This window comes from Fusarium tjaetaba (genome assembly GCF_013396195.1).
Source record: "Fusarium tjaetaba strain NRRL 66243 chromosome Unknown NRRL66243_c0000122, whole genome shotgun sequence".
Lineage (NCBI taxonomy): Eukaryota > Fungi > Ascomycota > Sordariomycetes > Hypocreales > Nectriaceae > Fusarium > Fusarium tjaetaba.
Window position 1 is genome coordinate 64,362 of NW_023501318.1, and position 24,319 is coordinate 88,680.

Sequence of the window (24,319 nt, forward strand, 5' to 3'; positions counted from 1 at the left end):
GCGAGGACCGTTGAGCAAGAGGTAGAAACTTAGACTGTACAATAAGAGATTCTTTCCAAATATTGCCTACTACAGAACGCAATTGCCTGCAATCATCATTCGATTTAACCCTGATCTGTAATTGTGGCTCTTGCTTCTACGCCGCACTCCCAGAAGCGGAAGTCTGCCTCACTCTTATACGTTGATCCGCTGAACCCTTGTCCTGGCCTTTCATTCCTACCTGCGCTGTTGACTGACTGACTGACTGACTTTCTTTTCCCCTACGTATATACGCGGAGTACCCCATGGCTCCAGGAAGTAAAAAGAAGGGGAAAAAACTACCTTCTGGACCTGTTGCCGACAAGCCTTGTCATAACTGTCGACGTCGAAGACTTCGCTGTGATCGTCAACTCCCCCACTGCGCAAAGTGCGACGCAAAAGGCGTTGAGTGCCTGGGCTATTCTCAGATCTTTCAGTGGACGGGTGCTGTTGCTTCAAGGGGAAGACTCGCTGGTCAGCAGTCCAGCGCTGCCTTGTACTCCCCAGCACGTCCTTCTACTGCCCGCTCGAGAGCATCGTTATCTTCTGTCTCTTCCCTCTCATCAAATTCACCTGCATCTACTTCATCCGCCTCATCCGTCGCTTCGCCATCCGTTCCTTCATCTTCACCCGCCTTTATTGCCCCAAGCCTTTCTCAAGTCGAGGAGGTCACAGAAACGTCAGAAGCCGAGTCTGGATCGGAAATAGACCTGTTCAATGACATCGATAACAACGTCGACGATGAAAACGACGATGAAGATGATGCTGCGACCCCCCTAGCGAGTGGTGACACACAACTCGTCTGTACCACCATCCACAACCAGAACCATCCCCTGGCATCGGAAACGTCGACGCCGTGGGTGCTCGTCGATCCCTTGTACCAAGACATTACGAGCAACCACAGACAGTATCTCGCTTATTGTAAGTTTCCCAGGAATTCATTGGTTAGAGAAACAAGAGAGACATGGCTGACAGGCATGACCAGTTGATGCGCGGCTCAGTCGAGATTTTGTAGCCTACGACGTGCCCGACAACCCCTTTCGAAATCTACTCAAATTCACTCAGGCCCACCCTCTGCTACGTCAGGTCATCATCGCCGCCTCGGCAACGCACATGTACAACCGCTCTCGCCCGTGGCTGTCCTCGGACTCGCTAGAAAGAGGTCTTGGCCCGAGGAATCTGCTCATGGATGCTCTCGAGGCTAAGCATCAGGTATTGCGCATGTTGCCGTCTGCCCTGCAGAGTATTGAGTCTATTGGGGGTGACATTGTCCTGGCCGCAATTCTCTTCCTGATCAATGTAGAACTGATAGAGTCTGGTAAACACAACTGGAAGGCTCACTTTGATGGCGCTGGGAAGATCATGAAGTTGCTTGGGCCTGTTTCTGATGTGGACGAGAGCTTGAGGGACTACATTGTATCCGACTGCTTCATGTGCGTGATCTTTATACCTGCCGCCACCTCCTATTGCTAACATTTGCCAGATATTACATTCTGGAGTCAACGTTTCGACCAACAGATTCGGGCTCCCACTCATATTTTGAATCATGTCAAGCGCTACAGATACTGGGCAAAACCACGAATAGCTACTACTGTTGCCCACCACAACTCCTCGAAATTATGCTAATAGCAGCTCGACTTTCCAACACAAAACCGGACGATGTGGTCTCGGCTGACATGGTCACTGCCGCTGGAGCAGCATTACTAGACCGTGCTAGGAATTTCGACGTTATACCATGGGCGCAAGATATCGACCTCAACACCATCCCTCCTACCGAGCAAGACCCCGTGTTAAGTCGATTTAGAGTCGCAACATCCCATCGTCTCGCCATCTGTCTCTACATTCTTCATGCGATACCCGCCGTGGGAGCTTGGGTCGGTGAAGATCTCGCAGACACGATATTTTCCGAACTACATCAAGTGCTGAGCATTATTCCCGACGACGATACGAACTTCAAGGCTACGACATGGGTTACGTTTGTGTTTGGTGCGTGTGCCAGGACACCGGAGATGAAGGACTGGGTTACTGTTCAGATCAAGAAGCTTATGCTTGAGTCACCTTGGGGATTCTTATATGCAGCGAGAGATGCTCTGCAGATGTTATGGAGCGTTCAGGCTGAAGGGATGCCAATGACGAGCTGGGTTCAGACGTTGAGGGATCTACATATGGACTTTTTGATTGTTTGAAGACAGGGTATTCGTCAACAGCACCGTTAGGGAAGAACTCGAAGGCCTGATTAGTAAGGGGTTGGAAAGCCACTGGAAACCCCTTTTTCTCCGGTGGTTGACACATATTTGACGTTTCCCATGATCCGGGTCTGGCGTTGATTGGGGTTTTTCAACTGGGTATACCAAGGTGGACGCCAACAGGGGCGGATTAGGATTCAGGAGTATATTTGGTATGGGACTCAGCAGACTGAGCACTGGACGATTATCTACGGCGCTATGATCTATGATTTACACTCTTCCATTGTACTGGCGTACGCTTCCAGAAGAGACATGATTCCTTTGCAACTGTTTTCACTGACAAGTGATGTTTACGTCTACCGGCCCCTTACTCAGCTCCACTAACAGCAGCTTTCCAGCCGATAAGCCTCCAATGCATTTTCTCAGCCCCAACAAGGACTGTTAGACTCCCACCACTGCAAGATGCCTATTTTCGGAACTCTGGGGCTTAGTAACCACGGTCAGCTCGAGGTTGTACACTCCCCTCGACCGAGTATGTCACACAGTTCCCACTTTGACTGCCCCTGACTGACGGCTTTCGGAGAACATGTGCCCCGGAGAGATGGGCTGAAACAACTGTGCCAGGTGGTTCTTTGCTGGGGGCACGCCTTGTAGTTTCGGACGGTCACATTGTTGCGCAGACGGGCAGACTTCGGATGGCTTCCGGTTCCCGCTGGTGATGGCACGAGGGGTTAATATGAAGTTTTAAGGTTATTGGATTTGTTGGGATGACATGTTTGTGCCGGAGACTGGGCATTGAACGAAAAGAGTGACGGGACGGAGGATTTTTGCAACCGCGCTTCATCTAAAAGCCGAGAAGAGTCTTGTCTACCCGGTCTTATAGTTGTAGGATGGTGAGGCTTGGTCAAGCAGAATGTGTTTCTAGATAGTTCGAGGCCAAAAGTCCGAGGCAAACATCTATGAATTCTCTCCAATGGCCAGAAGCTCAAGCAGTGTGCATCTGGCAGAGGCATCATAGGTAAAGGATAAAGTGGTGAGTAATAATATATCAAGTTTGACACTGGCTCTACCAGGTCCTATATCTAGATAGTTGAAAGCTATGGATTTGTTTATGAAAGTCTCATTCCCGTAAAAGTATCGCCACAGAATAAAACATTTACTCTCCATTGATATCTCGCATCATTCACGCCAGTGCGTTGACCCGTTACTTGGTTCCCATCCCATATTATAGCGCCATCATAGCAATAGCACCTCTAACCTTCCCCTGTTAGCTGCCAGATATTTGCCCAAAATTCATCAAATACATAAAGTCAAACACCAACACGCACACCACCTTTACCTCTTGGCTGCCACTCGGCAGCCGTTCTTCGAACACAACGCTAAAGCATACAACTCCATCCACTCCTCGTCATCCCTCGACTCGATCTCACTACAAGCCTGCGCCATCCTCGCCACAACGTAATGCGTTTCCAGAAGAGCGTACTGTTCTATAATCGCACATTAGCGTCCATCATCCCACGTTCTCCCAGACTTACGACCAATACACGCTCGAGCACCGCCGTTGAAGGGCAAATATCCCCAGCCAGGTCTCAGATCCTTCCACCTCTCAGGGGCAAACTCTTCGGCATTGGGCCCGAAAACATCCTCGTTACGATGCATGGCGTATACGTTGTAGAACATGGCTGTTCCCTTGGGAACGAAGAGTGGCGACTCTCCGTCGATGCCGCCGCCCCGGGGGATGGTGGTGTCTCGCACTGCGACGCGAGCGTTGGTGGGGATGACAGGATGCAGCCTCAACGCTATTTGGTTGTGAGGAACGGCTTAGGGCTGAGATACGCAAGGTGAGCTTACATTCGTTGACACACCATTTTAGGTAGGTCATGTCTTTTAGCTGACTTGCAGTAGGGGGCTCTTGGCCAGCAACACTTAGAACCTCGCCCCGGAGCTTTGCATAGATCTCAGGCTTCTTGGCCAGGAAGAAGAACAGATTACCGAGAAGACCCGATGTAGTGTCCCTGCTTGCAAGGAGGATGTGTAGGATATGATGACTGAGCGCCGTTTTGTCATTCGCTACATCCATCATCTCTGTCAGGAAACTGCTGCCCGAGCCATCTTCAGATTTAGTCAGGGACTCTTGGATGAAAGCATCGAGATACTCGTACACCCTCTTTCTCGCCTTCTTAGCTGCAAAGTTGAATTTGAGGGAATGGAGTGGGCCAAGTTGCATTTGTTGGATGATCTCTTCGGAGCAAACCATATAATCATCGACAAACTGCTGCTCCCGAGTGTGATCTGCATTTTGGAGGAGCATCTTGGTTGAGTGTCCCATGAGGAATTCCGTGGAGACATCCATGGTAAGAGCCAGGAAAAGAGGCTGGAGATCAACTTCTGAGCCATCGGTAGGGACATGCTGGAGGAAGGATTGGAAGTTTCGTTCGAGAGTGTCTAGAAAGGGAGCGGGATTGTCTTTCCTGAAACTTTGTCTCAGTACAGCCCGGGCTTGCTTCCAAGGATGTCCTGATAGAACGAAGATTCCCTGGCCAAAGATATGACCAATGACTGAAGTTCGAAACTCGGGAAGATCAAAGTCATGATATGCAGTGGCAAGGATATGTTTGATGTTCTGAGGGTCGCAAGTGTAGACGCATTGCCAAGACCACCTCTCCTCGATGTAAGTAGTACCCATCTCCTTGAAGGCTTGCCATGTACTGTCCAGATATCGTTCAGGGGACTTTTCAAAGAAGATCTTGTAGAGGAAATCGAAACCAACAATGGGATCTTTTACGGCCACTTTGCTTGTAGCTTCTTTACAGCCCTGAGCTTTTGCAAGTCTCCATCTTCGAAGATATGTCTCAAGTACACGAAGAGGGACAGGGAGAAAGAGAAGAACGATAGTGGCAAGCAGATGCTGCTCCAGAAACTTGAGGAGTAATAGACTGAACATGATGAAAGAGGCTGAAGTTGACAGTCGGATTGATAGAAGTGGAAAGAGGCTTGGGCAGCCACGTCCAAAGGGGGAACCGAGAGGTAAAAGTACAGCAAAGGAACCAAGTAAAAGCCCTCAAATTATCCCCGAACTTTTGGATCAATGTCCCAGATCTAGAGCACAAGAAGTAAGGGGACATACAATGCGTACGCCCCCTTTTATTGAGGTCGACCATGCGGATCGCTTCCCGGGCATTGCCTTGTCATGTATTGTGTTGTATTGTATCGTGCTGTTTTGGTTGGGCTGCTCATCGTCGTGCAGTCCTAGGCGCCACGATATAATCCCATTATTCCAAAAACAGAGCTCGTAGCAACCCCGGAGCCTGTTCATTACGACGATATACACTCTATGAGCATTTATTGGAGCTGTTGGCTCTCCAATCAAGCCGTCTATTTAGGGCAAGACTTAGAATAGGATCCCTAGTATACGCTGCCCCCACAACAGACAGACGTGTGCTGTCTGCTGTCGCTGTCACTAACAACACTACCTGCAGTGCGACGGAGAATCAAGAAGCCCGAATCATGGGTCTTTATTCATTGATCATTATCCTCCAAGTAACATCAGGACCTGGCGTGGATCGAAGGGGCGATAGGACACTCAGGCTTGTATCAGGAGAGCAACCCACACACCGGCTGTGCTAATAATTCCTTGGTCGGTTGATATCATCAGCTGAGGATATTGCATTCTCTGTCCTAAGAGGTCAGCGCCACTGGTAACACGAGTGATGACGGGTTCTATCTTGGTCAGGGGTATGAGAGGAACCCGGGAACTGACAGCGATGCATGAGCATGAGCATGAGCTTGAGCACGAAGCATGAACACACTTAGGCAAGGCAAGATTCAGATGCGGCACAGACCGAGACAGCGTAATGTATCTCACCATGAGACATTGACAATTTACAGGAGCTTTGCAGAAGTTGTGCCATGTCAAGATACACTCCAAGATTTAGGCCCGAATACCTCGGCACAGTCAATACTATCCATGCTGATATGCAGATTGAGGCTTTTGGGACCTAAAGACCTGCCTAATTCTATGTCTACCTTGTTGAAGAGATGACCGACCACAACTCCAGAGACACGACTGCACTCAAGGTTACAGAATAGTAATATCCTCTGTCTTGATATGTCTTGCCCATCAATGTCTTAGTATGAGGACTGGATCTTGTCTTGTCTGCCGCTAGTAACCCGCAATGTTTTAGTCTGGCTTGTGGAGAATGTCGTCGTGTTTGACTACTGCATGTCATTGTCATAAATATCTTTTTTAGGCGAGGCGAAGGCGGCTCGGGACGGGACACTCGGAGGTTGACCGTTTTCCTTCCAAGGGTCTCCCCTGAAGAGAGTGAGGCTTTAAAGGTCAGTTGTCAGTAATCAAGGTTCACAAGGGCATGGGTGCATACCTACTGTAGGTAGAGGTTAACATGGAGCAGTCGGGCGAGCCCCAGGATCTGGGACTGATAAGAGTCAGGATTCGTGATATGTCAATATCAGATTGAAACAATTGGAAACGTGAAGAATTGATGTTCCGGCTGACAACGAGGCAGAAGCCGACTCACGGCAGATTACGGCGATCATCCTGTTTCTCAAACGTCCGGATTAGTACTATTGTCTCAGATATAATGTCTGAGTTCGTACTTGTCCAAGCACGCACACGCCCACGCCCCGTGCTCAAAGATCCTGCAACCTGAAAGGGTCATGGACAAGACAACAGCAGCAGTCGTAACAGCAGAGCAGAGCAGAGGCAGAAGCAAGACCCCGGGAGAGCTGATGTCGTGCTTCCAGACGATAATACATGCGGTCCCGTCGTTGGCTCACAGGGCGAGTGGCTGTAGACCCGAGATAGTGATTGGACCGGGAGCGCCATCTGTGCTACTGTTATGAGCTCTTTCCGACGTGTACAGTGTCAGCCGGGTTCGGGCGGACCAAGCTGTCGGATCCTTCTATTTTCTGCTGTGGTTTGTTGTATTGTGTTGAGGTTGCATTGAACTCTTTTCAAATGATCTTACATGGTTAACGAGTCAGGTCAAGCCAGTCTCGTAGTGCAGTGTTGGTGGTGCCTAGTGAGTGAGTAGTGTTGGTTCTTAGTGTCGAATTGGGTAGATGCTGTACACTCTGAGGACTGTCTGCTTTTGGTTTTCAGCAGCTATGTTCTAGTTAGGGATCGTATTTAACCCTGCAATATTCCCTTGATGGCCCTTTACTCTACCTAGGTATGCTGATCATCTCTTGTTGGTCTCTGTACCACTTACATGCGTGTTCAATAATTTTGATTCAGCCTCTTTTTTTCCCCCTCCTGTCTTCTCTTCCCCGTCCTTCCCCTTCCTTGCCGTTCCCACGCGTTGCTTTTTCTTCACCTAAACACCATCCTACCCTACCTACTACCTACACTACACCTCTTGGCCCACTCACACTATGGAGCCAATTGTCTCACAGGATGGTAACTCGATCGACGCCTCAAACGACGAGTCTACTATTTCCCAAGTATTTGGTCATCCTATTCTCGACTTGCATCTTACCCTTTGGGATCTTTTCCAAGATGCCGCCCATTTGAGCCCAGACGCAGATGCCATTGTCTCGCTTTGGCAACCACACAATCACTTGTCAAACGACCAACACCAAGCACCCACTGGCACTAACGAGCCATACCTAAGATGGAGCTATTCGCAGCTGAAGGACAAGGCAGAACGACTCGCTGAATCTCTAGAAAAGTTGGGTTGTCGAGAGGGCATGCGATTAGCCGTCGTTCTTGGTAACTGTGCTGAATGGGGTCTGTTCTTCTGGGCAGCGGCCAAGCTTCGCATGGCTTTTGTGCCTCTTGATGCAACCGTTCCTCTAGATGCAAAGAAGACTATACTATCCGTCAAGCCACAGGTGTTGGTGGCACAAGATGCAGACGTTGCAAAGGCGCTCGACCTTTCTGACGCTCTGACTTCACAGTCCAGTATATGTATACTGTGTACAGAGAGCGACCTCGATAGCTGGCTCCAGCTGTCCGATCTTCTGAAGCCTACAGAGCAGCTAGACTCGACACACGCGATCACAGATAGTGTTGAATACAACGAAGACGAAGACCCAGCACTAATTATCTTCACAAGCGGAACAACGGGCGAGCCCAAAGGATGTTGGCACACGAACCGTAACCTCATCTCCCAGTGTTGCGACTTTGACCCCGAAGTCAACGCCATGGGGCCGTTGAGATGGCTTATCCACACACCCGTCTCGCACATCTTCGCCATCAACAACGCTCTTCGCGCATGGCGCTGGAGTGGCACTGCTGTGTTTCCCTCCAAGTCTTTCAACGTGGATGCCACTCTCAAGGCCCTTGTGCAAGAGCAGTGCTCCATCATGTCAGCCACTCCCACCCTCGTCAAAGCCCTCATGGCACACCCCAGCTTTCCCAGCGCAGATCAACTCGACCTTCGTATTGTCACCATCGGCGGTACGTCCATCGGCGCCGAAGACATTCGACTATGTCGCGAAGGTTTGGGTGCCCAGATGGCCATCCAAGTCTTTGGCATGAGCGAGGGCGCTCCCATCATCACCTGGCAGCGATACGACCCTGAACTGGTAGACGGCTGGCATCCTGGTGTCGGCAAGGTTCTTCCAGGAGCGGCAGTGAGGATCTGCCGGCCCGAAACACGGGAAATACTACCTCGATCGGAGATCGGAGAATTGCACATTGGCGGGACATCTGTCATTACGAAATATTTCAACAGGGGTGCTGATGGGTCCATGTACACTGATGAAACGGGCAACTGGTTAGCCACTGGAGACCAAGCCAGGATCGACGAAAAGGGCGTCGTGTATATCCTTGGCCGGTACAAGGATTTGATTATTCGTGGCGGAGAGAACATTTATCCTATCAACATCGAGCGGGAACTCCAGCAACTCGATGGCTTGCAGGTTGGTTGAACATAAATCCGTGCATTCCCTGTGTCTAACTCTCCAGCAGGTTCAAGTCATCGGAGTGCCAGACGATCTTGCTGGCCAAGTCCCCGTTGCTATCGTCGTTCTACCCCAAGACATGACTAAAGCGCAAGTCATGGAAAAAGCAAGGAAAGCTGACCAACGTTATGCCCTCGACAGCGTATACACCCTACAAGAGCTGGGGCTAGAAAGGTTCCCATTGACAGCTCTCGGCAAAGTCAAGAAACAACAGCTCAAAGCACGAGTGTTGGAGCATCGACAAGCGGACAGCACAACCAAGACTCAACTCAGCAATGGAGCATCGACACCACCTTTCGTCGACAAGTTGCTTGGCATCTGTGAGCAACTCACCGGTACTCGACCCTCGGTAACAGAGAGTTTCAAGTACCTCGCCGATAGCATTACTTTGCTGCGCTACTGTGATCAAGTTCTTCGTATCTGTGGCCAAAGACTCTACCTGCAAGACTTCGTCGAGAACGATACGATCGAAAAGCAAGCGCATCTTCTATTGTCTCGAAAGCTACAACAAGCTCACCTTGTCATTACCCCAGAAGTCCCCACGCATAATCCGCCCTCTTCCAAGCAACAAGCTCGAACATCCAGCTCCAGCTCCGGATTTGCGAGTAGCCCTGCTGAAGAGAAGGACACGTTCTTCTTTGCCAAACGAGCGGTAGTACGTGCAGGCTTCTCCCCTTCCGACATCGAAGACGTGCTACCGATCAGACACTCGCTCCATCGGACGGCGATTGGGTCACGGCCGCAGTCCTACCACAACCGCATGGTGTTTCGCGTCTGCAACGTTGCGCAGCATCAGATTCTGCGCGCCCTGCAAAAGGCGCTGGACTCGAGACCGATGCTCAGGACGATTGTGTTCCCTGCCTCGAATCGTGTTCCGTTCCACGCTGTTCTTGTAACCAGTTCCGCACTACTTGATCAGCTCATTCACGAGGTCGAGGTCGACTCTGAGGAAGATGCGTGGAACATCTTTAGAGATGACTCTCCACAGGCTCATTCATCGCCCTTTATGTTTCAAATTGATGTTGTAAGAACCATGTCAGATGGTCAGCTGTTTCTGAGCTTCACGTTCAATCACTCTGTTATTGATGTGCTTTCGATCACTCAATGGTACCACGAGCTCGATCACTGGATTCAAGACATCAATACCGATATCCCAGCCTTGACCCCATTTCGATTATTCTCCGATCTTTTCACGCAGTATGAAGACAGCGAGCCTGCGCGAAAGAACATTGCATTTCACACACGCAGACTTCGCGGAATCTCTCGCTTCAGCGGCGCCTTGTGGCCACCTCAGAAAGCCCCTGGCCTGTTGATTGCAAACGACGAAGGCTCTCCGCTTGTAAAGGAGCGTCGCCAGGTTCGTGAAAAGGTCTGGAATGGCCAGTGGGATACTCGCGCACACGAGTTCCAATACCCCCGTTCTGGTCGAGTTCTTGCATTGTCAAGTCTCGCAAAACTACAGGATGAATACAGCATTCATCCGTCACTTTTCACCAAGAGCGCCATAGTTCTGTTCAATGTTCTCCAGACTGGTTCATCCCACGCACTGCTCAACGTCTGGGAGAGCGGACGCTCTTGGCCTTTCATCCCCAAGTGGATGGACAAGCTTCTTCCGCCAGCAACGAGTATTGACGGCCCTACCGTTCAATGGGTACTGAACATGACTGAAGTGGCTCGTAACGAGACTGTGCTCGAGTTCCTCCGGCGCATGTTGGCCGAGAGTGAAGAGACAAAGGAACACGAACATGTTCCCTGGAACAAGGTTGTTCAAAACCTCAGTGACGAAGGGCCAGCTGCAGTCGATGCATCATTCAGACAGTCTCTCGTTTGGGATGTTTCCCTAGCCATGAGTCTTGCTAAAGGACCTCAATCCAATTTCACTTTTCTCGAGCCCCTTGCTCGCTATGACTGGCCTGATTGGTAAGCCTAAGTCTTTCTACTCGTGGACCTACAACTAACACATTGGATAGTGGATTTTTCTGGAACGCGTTTATGATTGATTCAATCAACCTGTATTTTATTGCTTCTTGGGACACGGCGCAAATGAACGACAAGGAAGTCGAACGACACTGCGATGATTTGTCCGATGTAATGAGAAAACTGTGCGATGAATGCAACTGGGACAAGAAGTTGAGAGACGTGTTTCGACTGTGAGTAATAATGGGAATATGAAGGAGTTGTTTGGGGTATTACATTGGGCATGATGCTTCAAGCATATGAGAGTTATGACGGGTATCATGATGGGGTCACGGCAGAATATTGGGAGGCGTTTTCAATGTCTTTGTTGTTATTTATTTCCTGATCGTTTACATTTTGAGGCCAAATCATGTCAATTTGTTCTATCCAGGTACCACAGGGCAATATGCCCCTTTCAACACCATTGCTATACATGTCTAGACCTGAGCGAGAAGGGTAAATCATAGCAACCAGTGTGTTTCTCTCTTACTCAAAAGGAACATTCAATCATCTCAGCCTTTACGGGCCCGACTCATAGATGAGTCCTCCGAGCTCTTCGAGTCCCGTTTCCAATATGAAGGATGCAGAGGGCTCACTCCCCGGTTCGGATCAGGCCGAAACGTCGTCAGTTTTCTGAAGCGCGCAGTCCTGGTGAGTGGTTCAGGAACCGTTTCGGGAACCCAGAGGTCACATTCTTCGCGATGTATTTGAGTCCTATCTTTCTCGCTAAAGGCCATTGCCTCGCTGACGATACCCATGACTTCAAGGACGATAGAGGAGCGAAAGTTCTCATGGCAAAGGGCATAAATCCACTCTGCTTTAAGCTCATCAGCAGTGTTGTAGTCCTTCTTGGGGATAAAGCTCTTGATATCATCATCCATGAGCGCAATAGCAGTGTGGAGAATTCCGCAGTCTGCTGCTCCGGGACTTGCTGGGCTTAGCTGAGGTTCGAATTCATTGTAGACATGGGAGAGAAAGTCTTCAAGGCGGATAAGACCAGCCAAATCTCGAAACTTGAGTCCTCGATCCTCAGAGCGTTCCTTTGCATCTCTTCTGATGGTCAGGTGACGTGTCCACAGCTTGTCCTTGTTGTTGGGGCGCTTTATGGGAACCATGCACCCGCAAAGCATCTTGGGTGAGTTGCCACACGTCCCCATATCGGTCCGAAGACGAAGTTCCAGAGCACGAAGACGACGACTAAGTGCCTGTAGGTGGCTCTCTGCGAGGACTGGGTGATACTCTGGTCGGAGCTGAGGAAGCATGCGACCAACAACAACATCAAGCATAAGGTCAACTGCAGTTCTCAGAACTTTGATATCAGAAGTGACACAGTTCGGCTGCATTCGAAGCATAAGATCCCAAAATAGCTGGGTTGAGAGCCAAAGATCTTCGTATCGAGCTTTGACGTCGTCCATCTTTTCGCACTGATCGTGAACCTTCGCTAGGAATTGCGGTCCTTGGAGGTTGAAATCTCGAGAAAAATAACCTGCGATCGGTGAGCGAAATTCTCTAATACTGAAAAGCTGTAAGTCTGTAGGGCCACCGAACATACCCGCCGGACTGGCAATTCTCGAGTCGACGAGTTCTCGAAGGTTTTGGTTAACGGCTTGCGGGGATGAAATAGGGTGAGTTTCCTGGGTTTCCATATTTCGCTCGGAGCTCTGGGCCAGCTGGAGCAATCGTCCTCCTAGAGATCTATGATCTAGAGTAAAATAGCCAGCATCAGTTGAGCGAGGGTCGGAGATATCAGGCAGTCTAGGGTCGTCAGGGGAGCCAAACATACCTGCTGGGCTCTCGATTCTCGAATCAATGGTCTCTGTGCGAGGCAGACTCCCAGCCTTCGAACCAGGACGAGAGCCTGACGCGCTTGGGGCGTCTCCCCGAGAGGTAGGTCTCGAGATCATTTGGAATCAGGCTTGATAGAAGCTGAAGGGGATGGGTTCGGAGGGGTTTGGGAAAGCGGATGCTTGAGAAGTTCAGACGGAATGGGCTCGTCAAAGACTTCAGTAAACTTAGACTTGCTAGTAATACTTGGCTTGGTGGAATTTGTAGAGTGACTATTCAACTCGTCGCTCATCCTCTAAAGAATTTGGGTTGAGTCAAGGTCCTTCAGGGCAACATGTGTTGGTTTCTGTCGTTATATAGTCAAAAAGTGAGAATTAGCCTAGTAATCCTATATTATTCTGTGCAAGTGAATTACGAGTGTTTTGGGCAGGACACACTTACCACCTCGAATATGATTCATCGGCTTTGCATCCTAACTTGTCCAGATGAACCAGGCCCTTCATCCAAGATCTTACATCAACCACATTAACATTTCTACTATACGTTCACGCATAAATCATCTTCACAACTGAACTAGTTTCGCATTCACAGGACATGACTGATCTTTTAACATAATCCTCAAAGGGCAACAGTTCATCTATTGAACAAGAAGCGAATTCACCACACCCTCTTCGTGTTCAGAGCCTTTGTTCAAAAACCCATCCCGCTCACACTCCCGTTGTTCCCGTTCTTCACTGAACCGGGCTGGTATAAGAATCTTCTGCCTCTCGACACCAATCGCCTTGGGCGCTTCCTTCACATCGCCAAATTTGACAACAACGCTGAAGTTTTTGTTTGCTTGTAGGCCTTGTCTACTGAAGGCTGCTACCTCTTGTCACACTTATCTGATTCCCAACAAGCCTCCAAAAGCTTCTTCTCCCATACTATCTTGAAGTTATTCAGTCCTTCTGTCGCCAACATGGGTTATCCCAGCGGTCGCGAGCACTACTACGAACCTCTTCCCCTCCGTTCTGGGACCCAGCCATACCGTGCCCTGCTCTTCTCGCAGCGTCATCGTGACAACAGGCCTGAGCCCATCGATCTCAGTCTAGTCGCCGACTTCGAAGAAGACAATCTCCGTCTTTTTTGTAAATCACCTCCGGGTCCCAACACTGCAGAGTTACAAGCAGAGATCAACGCAGAGTTCGGCGCTCTGATAGGAAACAGCAAGCAGCCCGGAGGAGAATATTTCCCTCAACAGAGAGCTCGCCTGCGCCATGTCCCAAAGATCGAGCGTCCTTCGGTTAACATCCTTGAACCTCCTTCTCGCGGATATTGGGCACCTCTATCTTCAAGCTTTGAAATGCTCCCGTCTGATGGCAGCCCATCACTAACTTCAGAATATCATACTCCACCCCGAATTCGAAAAGGCTTCCCTAGAACTCTAAACATCGAGTTGGCAAATCAGCTTGAAGGACCCCCGTATGGAAGTAGCTCATCGTCGCCTCAGTCCGGTTCAGTCTGTTCATCAGACAGCGACAGTTCCGTTCTATGGATGCGTCCGCTAGAGCGCATTCCTCTTCTCCCACCCACTGCCAGATCACCACTTTTCGATGCCGATACACTGCAGCCTATCGCCCGACATCCCTACAGACGCAGTTCATCCTTCAATGGCCGTCATGGTTATTCGACTGCAGAGGAGCACAGGTCATGCGAGGAAGACACCAAGGACACATGGGGAGGTGCATGTCTCGACTGCTTGTTCTTCGGTGTCTTGTTTGTGTTATTCATGTCCGCTATCTTTTCGTATGGTTGCATCGTGCTATTGTTCTTCCGCAACTGGTCACGTACATAGCGAGCAGGATTATGAGTTTAAAATTTGGGGCAGGATCAGCTATGTGCATGGCAAACTGGGCATAATGCATCGAAATTGCGTGGCGTTTGGTGTGTATTGGGGCATTTCAAAAGTCTCCATTGATATATATATAGACGGACATAACTCGTCAGAACTGCGAGGTAATAACTAAACAAAGTGTATTTATTTGACCTGACCAGGGCTACCATCTTGTGAATGAGCAACCATCTAAGTATATTGTGCTAATATGTCCGTGGGCATCAAGCACTGCAGGGCATGCTTCCCAGTCAACTACTTGTACATGCTGCCAGATTAACATTAGATTTCTTCCTCCTCTTTATCTATCGCTTGTTCTCGTTTCCCGGTGCTAATCTCCATGCCCGTAGAGGTAGACTCTGGAGATGTAACACCTTTGGCTTGATGTACCAGAAGAAAGTTGCAGCACCAAACAGGACACATAATATGTTCACTGTATAGTATCCGTCGTGGATCATGTGGCATGTTCCGCCGCCGGCCTCACATCTCTCCTTCTCAGACTGTACAGCGCATGAGAACGCATCTTTGATTAGTGTGCCCTTGATTATCGTGGCATCTGGCTTGCCAGGCTCGCACGTAGCCACAGTGAAGCTATCAACGAGCCGAAGTACGAAATACCTGGGGAATGTGCCGCCCAGATTGCAGACACTGTAAATTGTTAGCTTCGTGGCCGCGGCATATGAGTCTGTTACTTACGTTGCAAGGAGAGTCATGTAAGTGCCGCCAATGACGGGATCAGACACCCGGGCATGGAAAGCAGAGACAGCGACAAACATGATTGTGTTTGTGAATGTTGAGAAAAGGTGTTCAGCGATAACCACCAACAGATACCATGATGTAACTCCTTCATCGGGGAAAATAGCGACGACGAACTGGGCGGAGAGAGCAGCAACAAGTCTGCCCACAAATCCCCAGCACCAAAGGCGCATCGGTGTATACTTTTGTGACCACATTCCGGCATAGTAACCCAGTCCAATCTCGAATGGGAAGTCGATGAGAACCGTCAGCGCCATGTTGTCCTTGCCAAAGCCCTTGTCGAGAAGCTTCAAGTTTGTAACGCCGTCGTTAGCCTGGAAGCCAATCTTGGCAATCAGGTGAACAATGATAATGGTCTGGACGTTCTTGAGCTTGAGGATACCCCACATGATGCGGTAGACATCCCAGACACCATCTTCGTTCTGCGACTTGTCCTCCTTCTTCAAAAGGCCGAGTCCCACGGTGACAATAATGTATGACCATCCCCAGAACTTGAGATATCCCCCCAGTGAGAGAAGACCATCATCTGAGGGAACAGCCCTGAACCACTTGTTGGCAAAGTCGGCAGCATTGAAGGCAAGAAACACAGTGTATGACATAAAGTGGCCAGCAGTGAGTCCAACAGTCTGCGCAGTTGAAGCGTACGATACGTTTCCAGGCGTCAGAAGAGTGAGCGCCCAGCCGTCCACGGCGATATCCTGGGTGGCGCACATGAGGACGAGAAAGAACCACCAAAGCATGAACGAGAACGCTGTCATGCCGCCAGGCTTACCAGCGGTGGCCATCATGTCTTCCACATGAGATCCTAACCAGAGCATACCAAAGCCGGAGAGAAACTGAATCGGGACGATCCATGTCTTGCGCCGACCAATCTTGGGACTCCAAACAGCGTCCACGAAAGGACTCCAGAAGAGCTTCAGAGAGTAAGGGTATGAAGCGAGACTGAAGATACCAATTTCGCTGTACGACATATGATTCTTGAGCAAAAAGGGCACAGAGCCTGTGGCCAAGCCCATGGGGATGCCCTGCAAGAAGTATAGAAGCACCAGGAGGAGAAAGTTCCTCTGGTCTTGTCGAGGAAGATCGAAGAAACCATGGTTGTTAAGAGAAGGGGTCTTGGGGATCGGATCGTCGAGGGAAAAGGACTCGCTCTTGACGAAGTTGGCCGCAACGTTATCGGCATCTGGGTTGGCCGCCTTGCGGCGCATCTCTACTCCGCTGCTCATTTTGCCGTTGCCGTTGAGGTGACCGTTTCCATTCGCATCCTCTGCTTCTGTCTTGATCGTCAGGGGCGGCCGGGCGGGTTTGTTTTGAGGTCGTCGAGCCCTGGCGGTCATAGGGGCCAAGAGTAACGAAGAATCGAGGCTACGGCGCGTACAGTATAAAGGAGAGGTAGTACCGTGGAAGGATGTAAAGGGGGGTTGAACGAATGCGACGAGGCGTCAAAAGCGTCAAAGTCAGATGCGGGTGGGTTCGAGATGTCTTGTCGTGACGTATGAACTGGAGAATTTCAAGGATAGGGGTCGTAAGTAGTGGAAAGCCAAGAATTAGAATTCGAAGAGAAGTGAAGAATAATGTTTGTGAGTGAGTGAGTGAGAGAATGTATTGTAGTTGAAGGAATGAAGAAGAAAAGGAAGTCTGTATTTGTCATTTCCTGGAGTGCTGAGCTAGGTAGGTATAGAGGGCCAGTAAATCTGAAGTGGGCCTCAGATACAGAAGGTCACTGCTGGCCTGTGTTTCGGATACGGTTTGGCGTATAAGAAAAGGGAACCTAGCAGGCTCCCGCTACCGTGGCCTTTAATAGTGAAATATGATTGGACTGTTTTCTGAAGATGGATGGATCTAGGATCTCGAATGGGGATAGGCAAGGATGAATCTTCTACCTGGCCTTTTTGAAAAGCTTCAGTGGCGACAGACAACATCTACGTAAGAGATATCTCAATCAGATAACCGTCGGAATATTCTTAACCCTCTATAAAAGTATTCAAACTGATAAATACCTAAACTGACTCTGAACCCAACAAGGTGCCACACTCACAAACCGCTGCGTGAACCTAGCAGACCCGAACCCCAAAAGCCAAGGACTCTTCGGAACTCGCATCTTTCCAGAAGAGGAAGCGCGTCAGGGGTTGGCTGCTGATGATGTTCCGGGGTCACAGCCAATAAGAACAAGCCCGATCTGTCACTGGAGGATGACTTACAGATGGAGACCAAGCAAGACATTGGTTGACAGAAACGCCAACAAAGGTGCAGTCTCTATCAGAACATCTAGTCTCCTTTAGATATTCTGATAAAGAAACGTACAAAAGTCCCCATACATACCTTGCTTTGAGCTGAGCTATGAATTGAAGGTTGGTAGAGATCACATGGTCATTCCATTCAATGCTAGTCAAAATTTGGAAATTTGAGAACTCTCTTATCTTATCGTTCCCCCAGTCACAGCTTCAACCAATGGTAGCCAGGGGACCAATTGTTTATAAACAGACTGTAACAAAACAACATCATCAGCGACCTTACTCACCATCTCTTCATCCCATATATACTGGACAACCATGTCATCCGAACCACCTCCTCCAACCGATAGTGGACTTCTTGATCAAGAAATTATAGCGCTTAAAGAGCAAGGTCAGTCGTTGAACACAATGGCGCATCAAACATGATCTAATTAATGCATTCAATAGCCGCTGCTTTGCGCAAGTCGCTCAAAATCGAAACATCAACAATTCTTGCTGCGCCCTCGACACAAGCTTTTCTCAAGCCATCCAAGAATTCTCTATCATCTCGGAACATCCCATCCCGTACGAAGCTACTGAGCGAAGCCGACAAACAGAAAGCATATAACCAGCAATGTCTTTATCGCATAGGCAGCTCTGTCACTGCTTTCAAGGTCCAAGACCCTGATCCCAATGCAGTTGACGGAGGGCATGTCCTTGGCTTGCGCTTCGAAGTCATGTCCAAGAGCCAGTTCCTGCTCCCTTACTATGTCATGCTTAACAGACCATACTTCAATTCCAAATACCTGCGAATCCACCGAAACACTCTGCCCTCTGCGATACCCATAGCCGGCTTGGCAGCCCGTTATCTCCCGGCACCACGCCCGGAGAGCGACAAGTCTCCCCAGCAAAACCTCGACCGTTTCGTTAGAGCGCTCCGAAGAGAAATCGTGCGGTATCACAACCGACTTGGTGTCTCTGCGGACCTGCGACGAAGCCTCGGATTGCACGACAGTGTGGACGATACAGTTCTGCCTGATGACATTGTCGAGGTTGGAATAGCTGATATTGAGGCCAAACAAATTCGATTCTCTTGGGCTGATGATCGAAGTGGGAGAGTTGTTATGGATAATGACGGAAGGGTTGTCAAACTTATGATGTTTGGCAGAGAAGGCCGTGATTGGGAGACGACGAAGGAGCTCTACGGAAAGTATGAGCGAATCGAAGACGTGGCCAAAACCCTTCAGACATATGTCAATGGTTGAGATCCTTAGTCAACGATAAGTCATCTTGGCCATCAACTAGATTTTGGTGTGGCGCACTGAGCTCCTCTTCAGTAAGGTTCCAATGACGACAAGGGATCTGCATGATACCGCTTTCTCAGAAGGTGACCTGCTTCAAGAGTGGGATCAACTTGAACTCAACTAGCTACAATCACTACTTTGCATGACAGCGAACCGAAGCAGCCGTTATCGCCGCCCCTTCGAGCAATAAAATAAGCCCTTCGACACCTTGAGAACCAGGCACTAGAGAAGCGGTGTCAGGAGGGGTATGATACAGTACAAGCCACAAAGATCACAATGCATTGCACATACTTATCAACCGAGGAAGGGCATTACAACGCTTACTACTTACCGGGGGCCTGGCGTTGTCGACGTGTTGCGCCTGAGACACCTAGCATGGGCTGTTGAACTGTCGGTGTGTCAGCAAACATGGGCGACAACACCAGTTCAAGCACCAAGCTACACGGAGTAACACGATGCTTGATTCACCGACAAGACTGGTCACTGTGTTGCGTGGATAAATGTGCTATTAGGAATCCGAATAAGAGAATATAAGAGTCTCGGGTTCACGGGGTCGTGGTGGGACTCTGCCCTGTGTGATAATGCTTCAGTATCGCCGAGATAGATAGCTCAATTGACACACGGCCAGACGTATTTCTAGTCAGCTACCTCATGCCCACTATCGTTATAGTAGAATGAGCGGATCCTGAACTTTCGGCATGATGGCTTACACCATATCAGCAGACGCCAATGCTAATAGACGAGGCTTGAGAAATACGCCGCGGGCCGTGAGAGTATCTCCGATAGAGCTGCGCTTGGGCACATCTTGTGGCAATAAATACAACTTAGCCCTTTGACAACTCATGCAAATCCCACACGCCACGCTTCAGGTGTTGGCAGAATCTTCTGGTCTAGCATGGTTAGCAAGCGAGCCGTAAACAAGACAACTGACATACCTCAATCTTTTCCGTGCGCACTTATTTATCCATGTTCCTCCGTAGCAGTCTGTGATTCTCCCGTGTTCACCAATCCAACGGCTTCTTTGCCGTCAGTGCAGCCCCGGAACCAAGTGGTTCATCCCTCTCCAACCTAACCCCAGTCTCATCATCCAAGATGCTCCTATCTATCTTCCACATGGCCACTTGCTCATCCACAATCTGCGTCCATTTCCTCACAAGTGGATGCGCATCAGCTACATCTGAGAACACGACATCTTCGGCCCCTGTGACTGGAGTGACTTCATATTTCCAGTTGCCATCTTCAGACCAATACTCAGGCGTAAACAAGCCTTGTGTACTAAGTTCTTCGCGTGCTTGTTCCAGGAGTTCGGCGATCTTGGAAGAATCTGATTCGTTAAGACCACGAACCGCTTCGTTGATGCCTTCGAGCAAACCCAGAATTTGACCTGCTCTCATGCCAACGCTTGCTCCAAGACTGAACCCCTCGTCAAATCCAGCTTGAATACTGCTTTCTTTTGAAACGGTAATACCCTCACGGTATCCAGCAGTTGTGTGCTCTGTTTGCAGGCGGCGAATGTCTGAGGGGTGTGATATTGATGACTCATCGTCATGACGAAAATCTGATGGGGATGAAGGTTCCGAGCCAAAAACGTCGTCTAGAGCATCATTGGTAGCTACAGTATCAGCTTGTGGTTCGTCTTGTGGACGAGCGGTAAATGCCTCGTCAATCATTTGTTCGACTGGTTGAAAATGCATGGTTGACATTGAAAGTGGTCAAGGTTTAGGGTACGTGGGTTGAGTTCTGATGAATATTTTCGACGTCGTTTGAGTGGAACTCTTTGGGTGGCGCCAAGAGGTGAAACCCTTGTATGTATCTGCAGGAACTGGAGGGTGATCAGCCTTGGTATCTTTGGCTTATAAGTTATCCGTGTAAGAGGTCAGTTTAGCAGTATTCTTGAGATTTTCAGATGAGGTCTTGCGCTTGCAGTTTCTGAGCCTGGAATAACCCAAAACTATGAAAAATGGCACGTTAAACTGGGGAAAGCTTGGTAATCATCATTCATCATGGCTAATCCTATTCTGCCAACTTGCACATACTACGAAGGATCATAACGTTTACTATCCTGGCCAAGTCCCGAGACACTATCCAGACAGTACCATCATTCTAAGAAGCAACTGCTTGCTCACCGGCATGTGCAGGCATCCTCCCCTCGGCGTTCGTCGGCTGCAACATGTGATATTTTTCGCGGAGATAATCCTTCTGATTCTCTCTCATCAACCCCAATTCTAGCAAAAAGTTGACCACGTAAAGAAAGTCCTTGACATGTGGTCGCAGTCCATCCTCTGCTTGGCTGTGCCCCGAAGGGAGAGCGAGGACGTCGGCAATTGTGCTGGCGATCTCAAAAAGCTTTTGTATAATACCGCTGCCTTGCGTCGCTATACTCACAATACTATCCAACTGCCCAACCAAGCTGCGGAGTTGTATTGATAACCGAGACGCCGGAAACTGCAGCGATAGACCTTCGTGCGTCGTATCTGAAGACCCTGAACGCAAAAGCCCTTGCGAGAGCGCTAATTGCCAGAGCAATGTGCGAAGCCAGAGTCTAGTGATAAAGAGATCCGCACGCTGTAGTTCTGTGAAACCTGCGTGTCCCTCGGAATGCATCCTTGCCTCGGCAGCTGCAGCATTCATCTCAGCTTGGTCAAGCTGCACCTGCTTGCTTTCAATCCACTGCACCGTCAACCCGCCGATTGCACCTCTTTGAGACTGCCAACATGCGAGGAACGTCTCATCCAAGGTTAGGAACAGTTCTATTAGGCAGTTGAAGCCCACTCGAATATGTTCCGGTGTAGAAGAGTCCGGTGCTGAAAGATTGGTGTGTAGAGGTCCCATGATACTGGGGTACCCATCAGCAATGGTGAGGAACCTTTCGTGGATGTAGGCTTCCCAATAGACTTGCTGAAATCGGGCCATAGGATATGGTGTCCGGTTAGGATCTGGTAATGTGCGTTGGTGAGCCTCCATGATCTGAATTAGTGATATAGCCTCCCGGATGAAGCTGAAACTTCTGTCGAGTCGAGGCAGTCCCATAGTTGATATCTCGAGGTAGATGCATGTCACGATGCGCTTGATATTGTGAGGCATTACCTCATCTACGCGTCCTGGACCATGGGAGCCGACGGCAGCACGATGTTGTGCTTCGAGACTATGATATACCAGGTTGTTTATTTGGGCCGCTACACTACCATGTGAGTTGTCCGCGGTTTGTGACAGAAATGTTGTGACAGCTGCATAGGCGTAAATCAGAGCTGCATCCTCAAAGTTGTGATGCATCATTGATATTGACCTGACGATTTCATCAGGCGTGATTGCAGGGCTGAAAGGATACACCACCTTCTCAAACTCGGGCAGCAGCGAGTGGAAGAAGCCTGTGGTGTATGCCTCAGAGTTTGGCGAATAGGGGCCTGATATTGCTGAACCAGGGCTACTCCCTGGCGGCCACTCACTAGCCGCATGAGGCGTTGAGTAAACTGCCGAAGGAGACACAGAAGCGCTTGGCGAGAGTGCATTTGGCTGTTGGTGCTGGAGGTTTGCCTCTCTGGCCTGGGCTACAAGACGCCCACGCTTCGGGTTCTGGCGTTTCCTTGGGGCAGTGGATCTGATGCATTGCACATCAAACTGGCGGCATGGCGAGCAGGGGTTTCCATCATCGCACTTGACCTTGCGTACTCGGCAGCCATGACAGGCGGGCATCGCGAAGGGGCAATGGTATTAGACAGAGCAGAGGTCGATATAAGAAGTTACAAAGAGTGGAGGTCAATGTCAGTCTGTTTGGTCCGGAGACAAGGCGCGTTTAATTTAGCATGGAACAGATGGGGTCAGGTCAGGTCACGTCTGAGAGCCGAGCTAAACGCTTGTGGAAGGCAGACCACATGAGTCACGTGAAGGCAGCGACGGGAGCATCGTCATCTAATGGTATGTGGCTTACATTTGAATGCCAGAATAACAATTGAAGCTATTCATTCAGTAAATTGTCATGAGCCATAGTCTCTGTAATCACTTATTAGCTGCCAAATAGTGATTGAAATAGTGGTGGAGTTCTCTGTTGAGCTAGGTGCTATAGATAGCTGGGCTGTAGTTTGAGCCGTTGACTCGCGTTCAGCAAGGACAGAGCCAGATAACATGCTCCCCTGATTCTAATTCTGATTCTGATTCTGATTCTGACTCTCAAACTCTTATACAAAGTTTATGGGACGTTGCGTCTCCTAAACTTAAAGTAAATCAATATTGCGAGTCATTGACATGAAATCTTGAACACGATAGGCTGGTGGATGGTTGCTCCTCATGCACATTGCTTTTTGGTGGTAGATCTCGCGTACATGGTTGGTGCAGAGATAGCATGAACCTGATTTAGACCCTTGCGTTCCTGGGCAAGCATGAATGTCACTCCGAGTTAGAAGTGTATGATTCGGTTTGTTCATGAGCTGAAACTGAACTATGTTTGGTCGATGCTGGAGATGCTGAAAGCTCAATCAATGTTGGCCGATATTCCTCTTTCATCGTGATGAAAGGTCATATATCACATGATCTCATTAGCCAATTGTCCCTTACAGGACTGTTTATAGCCGGAGACATTAACCCGAGGTTATTAACAAGGCGGTGTCCTGATATTGAAACATTATCTACCCGCAACATGCAAATATTACTCGGTCTCGACTTGTTTCATCCTCCACCGCATACATAATATGTACTGATAAACCTCCTATTTCGATATGTCGTAGCTTGCAACACCCTTGGTGCAACATCATACACTGTACATACATGGTCACAAACCGCCTGTCAGGGTTGACTTGTTGGGAAATATTCTGGAACTGTGACCCAACGGCAAAGGAACCCACAGGCCACAGCAACCATGTTTCTTTTACGAGCCTCGTTGTTCAAAGCGGATCTTGTCCAATCTGACATCTCGGCCGGTAGTGGTACGGATACACATCACATCCCTACTGTAGAAAAATAACAGGCGGTCTGGGATGCATAGTTCATCTGTCATGGGTTTTTCCCCATCACGGGCTTCCAAACCCTATTCCAGATTCTCAGCCAGCACACAATTTTCCTTCGCCTACTGTCATCAACCTTACAGGTGGACGCAGTTTTGATCCTGAAACCCTGCAATTCCCCCGGGAGCAGTACCAGCTACCTTAGTTAGGCCAGTCCGAGTAGCAACAGAAGCTAATTGACTAGTAGCTCGTCGGCACCGGAGCCACGGTTCTGAGTCTGACGCTGCCGCGGTCCGGGGGCTACGGGGAATGTGATCCCTGCGTCCGGACAGGACACGCCTGGGCTGGGTTGGGCTCAACTCGTGCT

General features: G+C 49.4%; 9 protein-coding genes across 9 annotated transcripts; 4 read left to right on the top strand and 5 right to left on the bottom strand.

Moving 5' to 3' along the window:
* Positions 1-284: 284 nt before the first annotated feature.
* On the top strand, positions 285-2,204 carry FTJAE_6221 (acriflavine sensitivity control ACR-2; the record flags this gene model as incomplete). The annotated part of the gene is made up of 3 exons (XM_037352811.1): positions 285-939; positions 1,034-1,451; positions 1,502-2,204. 3 exons carry the CDS (start codon positions 285-287, stop codon positions 2,202-2,204), a joined length of 1,776 nt encoding a protein of 591 aa, XP_037206622.1.
* Positions 2,205-3,539: 1,335 nt separating this feature from the next.
* On the bottom strand, positions 3,540-5,148 carry FTJAE_6222 (n-alkane-inducible cytochrome P450; the record flags this gene model as incomplete). Its single annotated transcript, XM_037352812.1, has 3 exons — positions 3,540-3,691; positions 3,740-4,003; positions 4,056-5,148. The coding sequence occupies 3 exons, from the start codon at positions 5,146-5,148 to the stop codon at positions 3,540-3,542; spliced, it is 1,509 nt and encodes a 502-aa protein (XP_037206623.1).
* Positions 5,149-7,598: 2,450 nt separating this feature from the next.
* FTJAE_6223 (long-chain-fatty-acid ligase) lies at positions 7,599-11,547 on the top strand (the record flags this gene model as incomplete). The annotated part of the gene is made up of 4 exons (XM_037352813.1): positions 7,599-9,089; positions 9,139-11,051; positions 11,102-11,281; positions 11,529-11,547. 4 exons carry the CDS (start codon positions 7,599-7,601, stop codon positions 11,545-11,547), a joined length of 3,603 nt encoding a protein of 1,200 aa, XP_037206624.1.
* A 52-nt stretch (positions 11,548-11,599) lies between these two features.
* Positions 11,600-12,991, bottom strand: FTJAE_6224 (uncharacterized protein; the record flags this gene model as incomplete). Its single annotated transcript, XM_037352814.1, has 1 exon — positions 11,600-12,991. One exon carries the CDS (start codon positions 12,989-12,991, stop codon positions 11,600-11,602), a length of 1,392 nt encoding a protein of 463 aa, XP_037206625.1.
* Positions 12,992-13,830: 839 nt separating this feature from the next.
* On the top strand, positions 13,831-14,706 carry FTJAE_6225 (uncharacterized protein; the record flags this gene model as incomplete). Its single annotated transcript, XM_037352815.1, has 1 exon — positions 13,831-14,706. The coding sequence occupies one exon, from the start codon at positions 13,831-13,833 to the stop codon at positions 14,704-14,706; it is 876 nt and encodes a 291-aa protein (XP_037206626.1).
* Positions 14,707-15,047: 341 nt separating this feature from the next.
* On the bottom strand, positions 15,048-16,835 carry FTJAE_6226 (acetyl transporter; the record flags this gene model as incomplete). The annotated part of the gene is made up of 2 exons (XM_037352816.1): positions 15,048-15,390; positions 15,439-16,835. The coding sequence occupies 2 exons, from the start codon at positions 16,833-16,835 to the stop codon at positions 15,048-15,050; spliced, it is 1,740 nt and encodes a 579-aa protein (XP_037206627.1).
* Positions 16,836-18,050: 1,215 nt separating this feature from the next.
* Positions 18,051-18,976, top strand: FTJAE_6227 (uncharacterized protein; the record flags this gene model as incomplete). The annotated part of the gene is made up of 2 exons (XM_037352817.1): positions 18,051-18,123; positions 18,180-18,976. The coding sequence occupies 2 exons, from the start codon at positions 18,051-18,053 to the stop codon at positions 18,974-18,976; spliced, it is 870 nt and encodes a 289-aa protein (XP_037206628.1).
* Positions 18,977-20,016: 1,040 nt separating this feature from the next.
* On the bottom strand, positions 20,017-20,709 carry FTJAE_6228 (abc1 containing protein; the record flags this gene model as incomplete). Its single annotated transcript, XM_037352818.1, has 1 exon — positions 20,017-20,709. The coding sequence occupies one exon, from the start codon at positions 20,707-20,709 to the stop codon at positions 20,017-20,019; it is 693 nt and encodes a 230-aa protein (XP_037206629.1).
* Positions 20,710-21,118: 409 nt separating this feature from the next.
* Positions 21,119-22,708, bottom strand: FTJAE_6229 (transcription activator; the record flags this gene model as incomplete). The annotated part of the gene is made up of 1 exon (XM_037352819.1): positions 21,119-22,708. The coding sequence occupies one exon, from the start codon at positions 22,706-22,708 to the stop codon at positions 21,119-21,121; it is 1,590 nt and encodes a 529-aa protein (XP_037206630.1).
* Between the last annotated feature and the right edge of the window lie 1,611 nt (positions 22,709-24,319).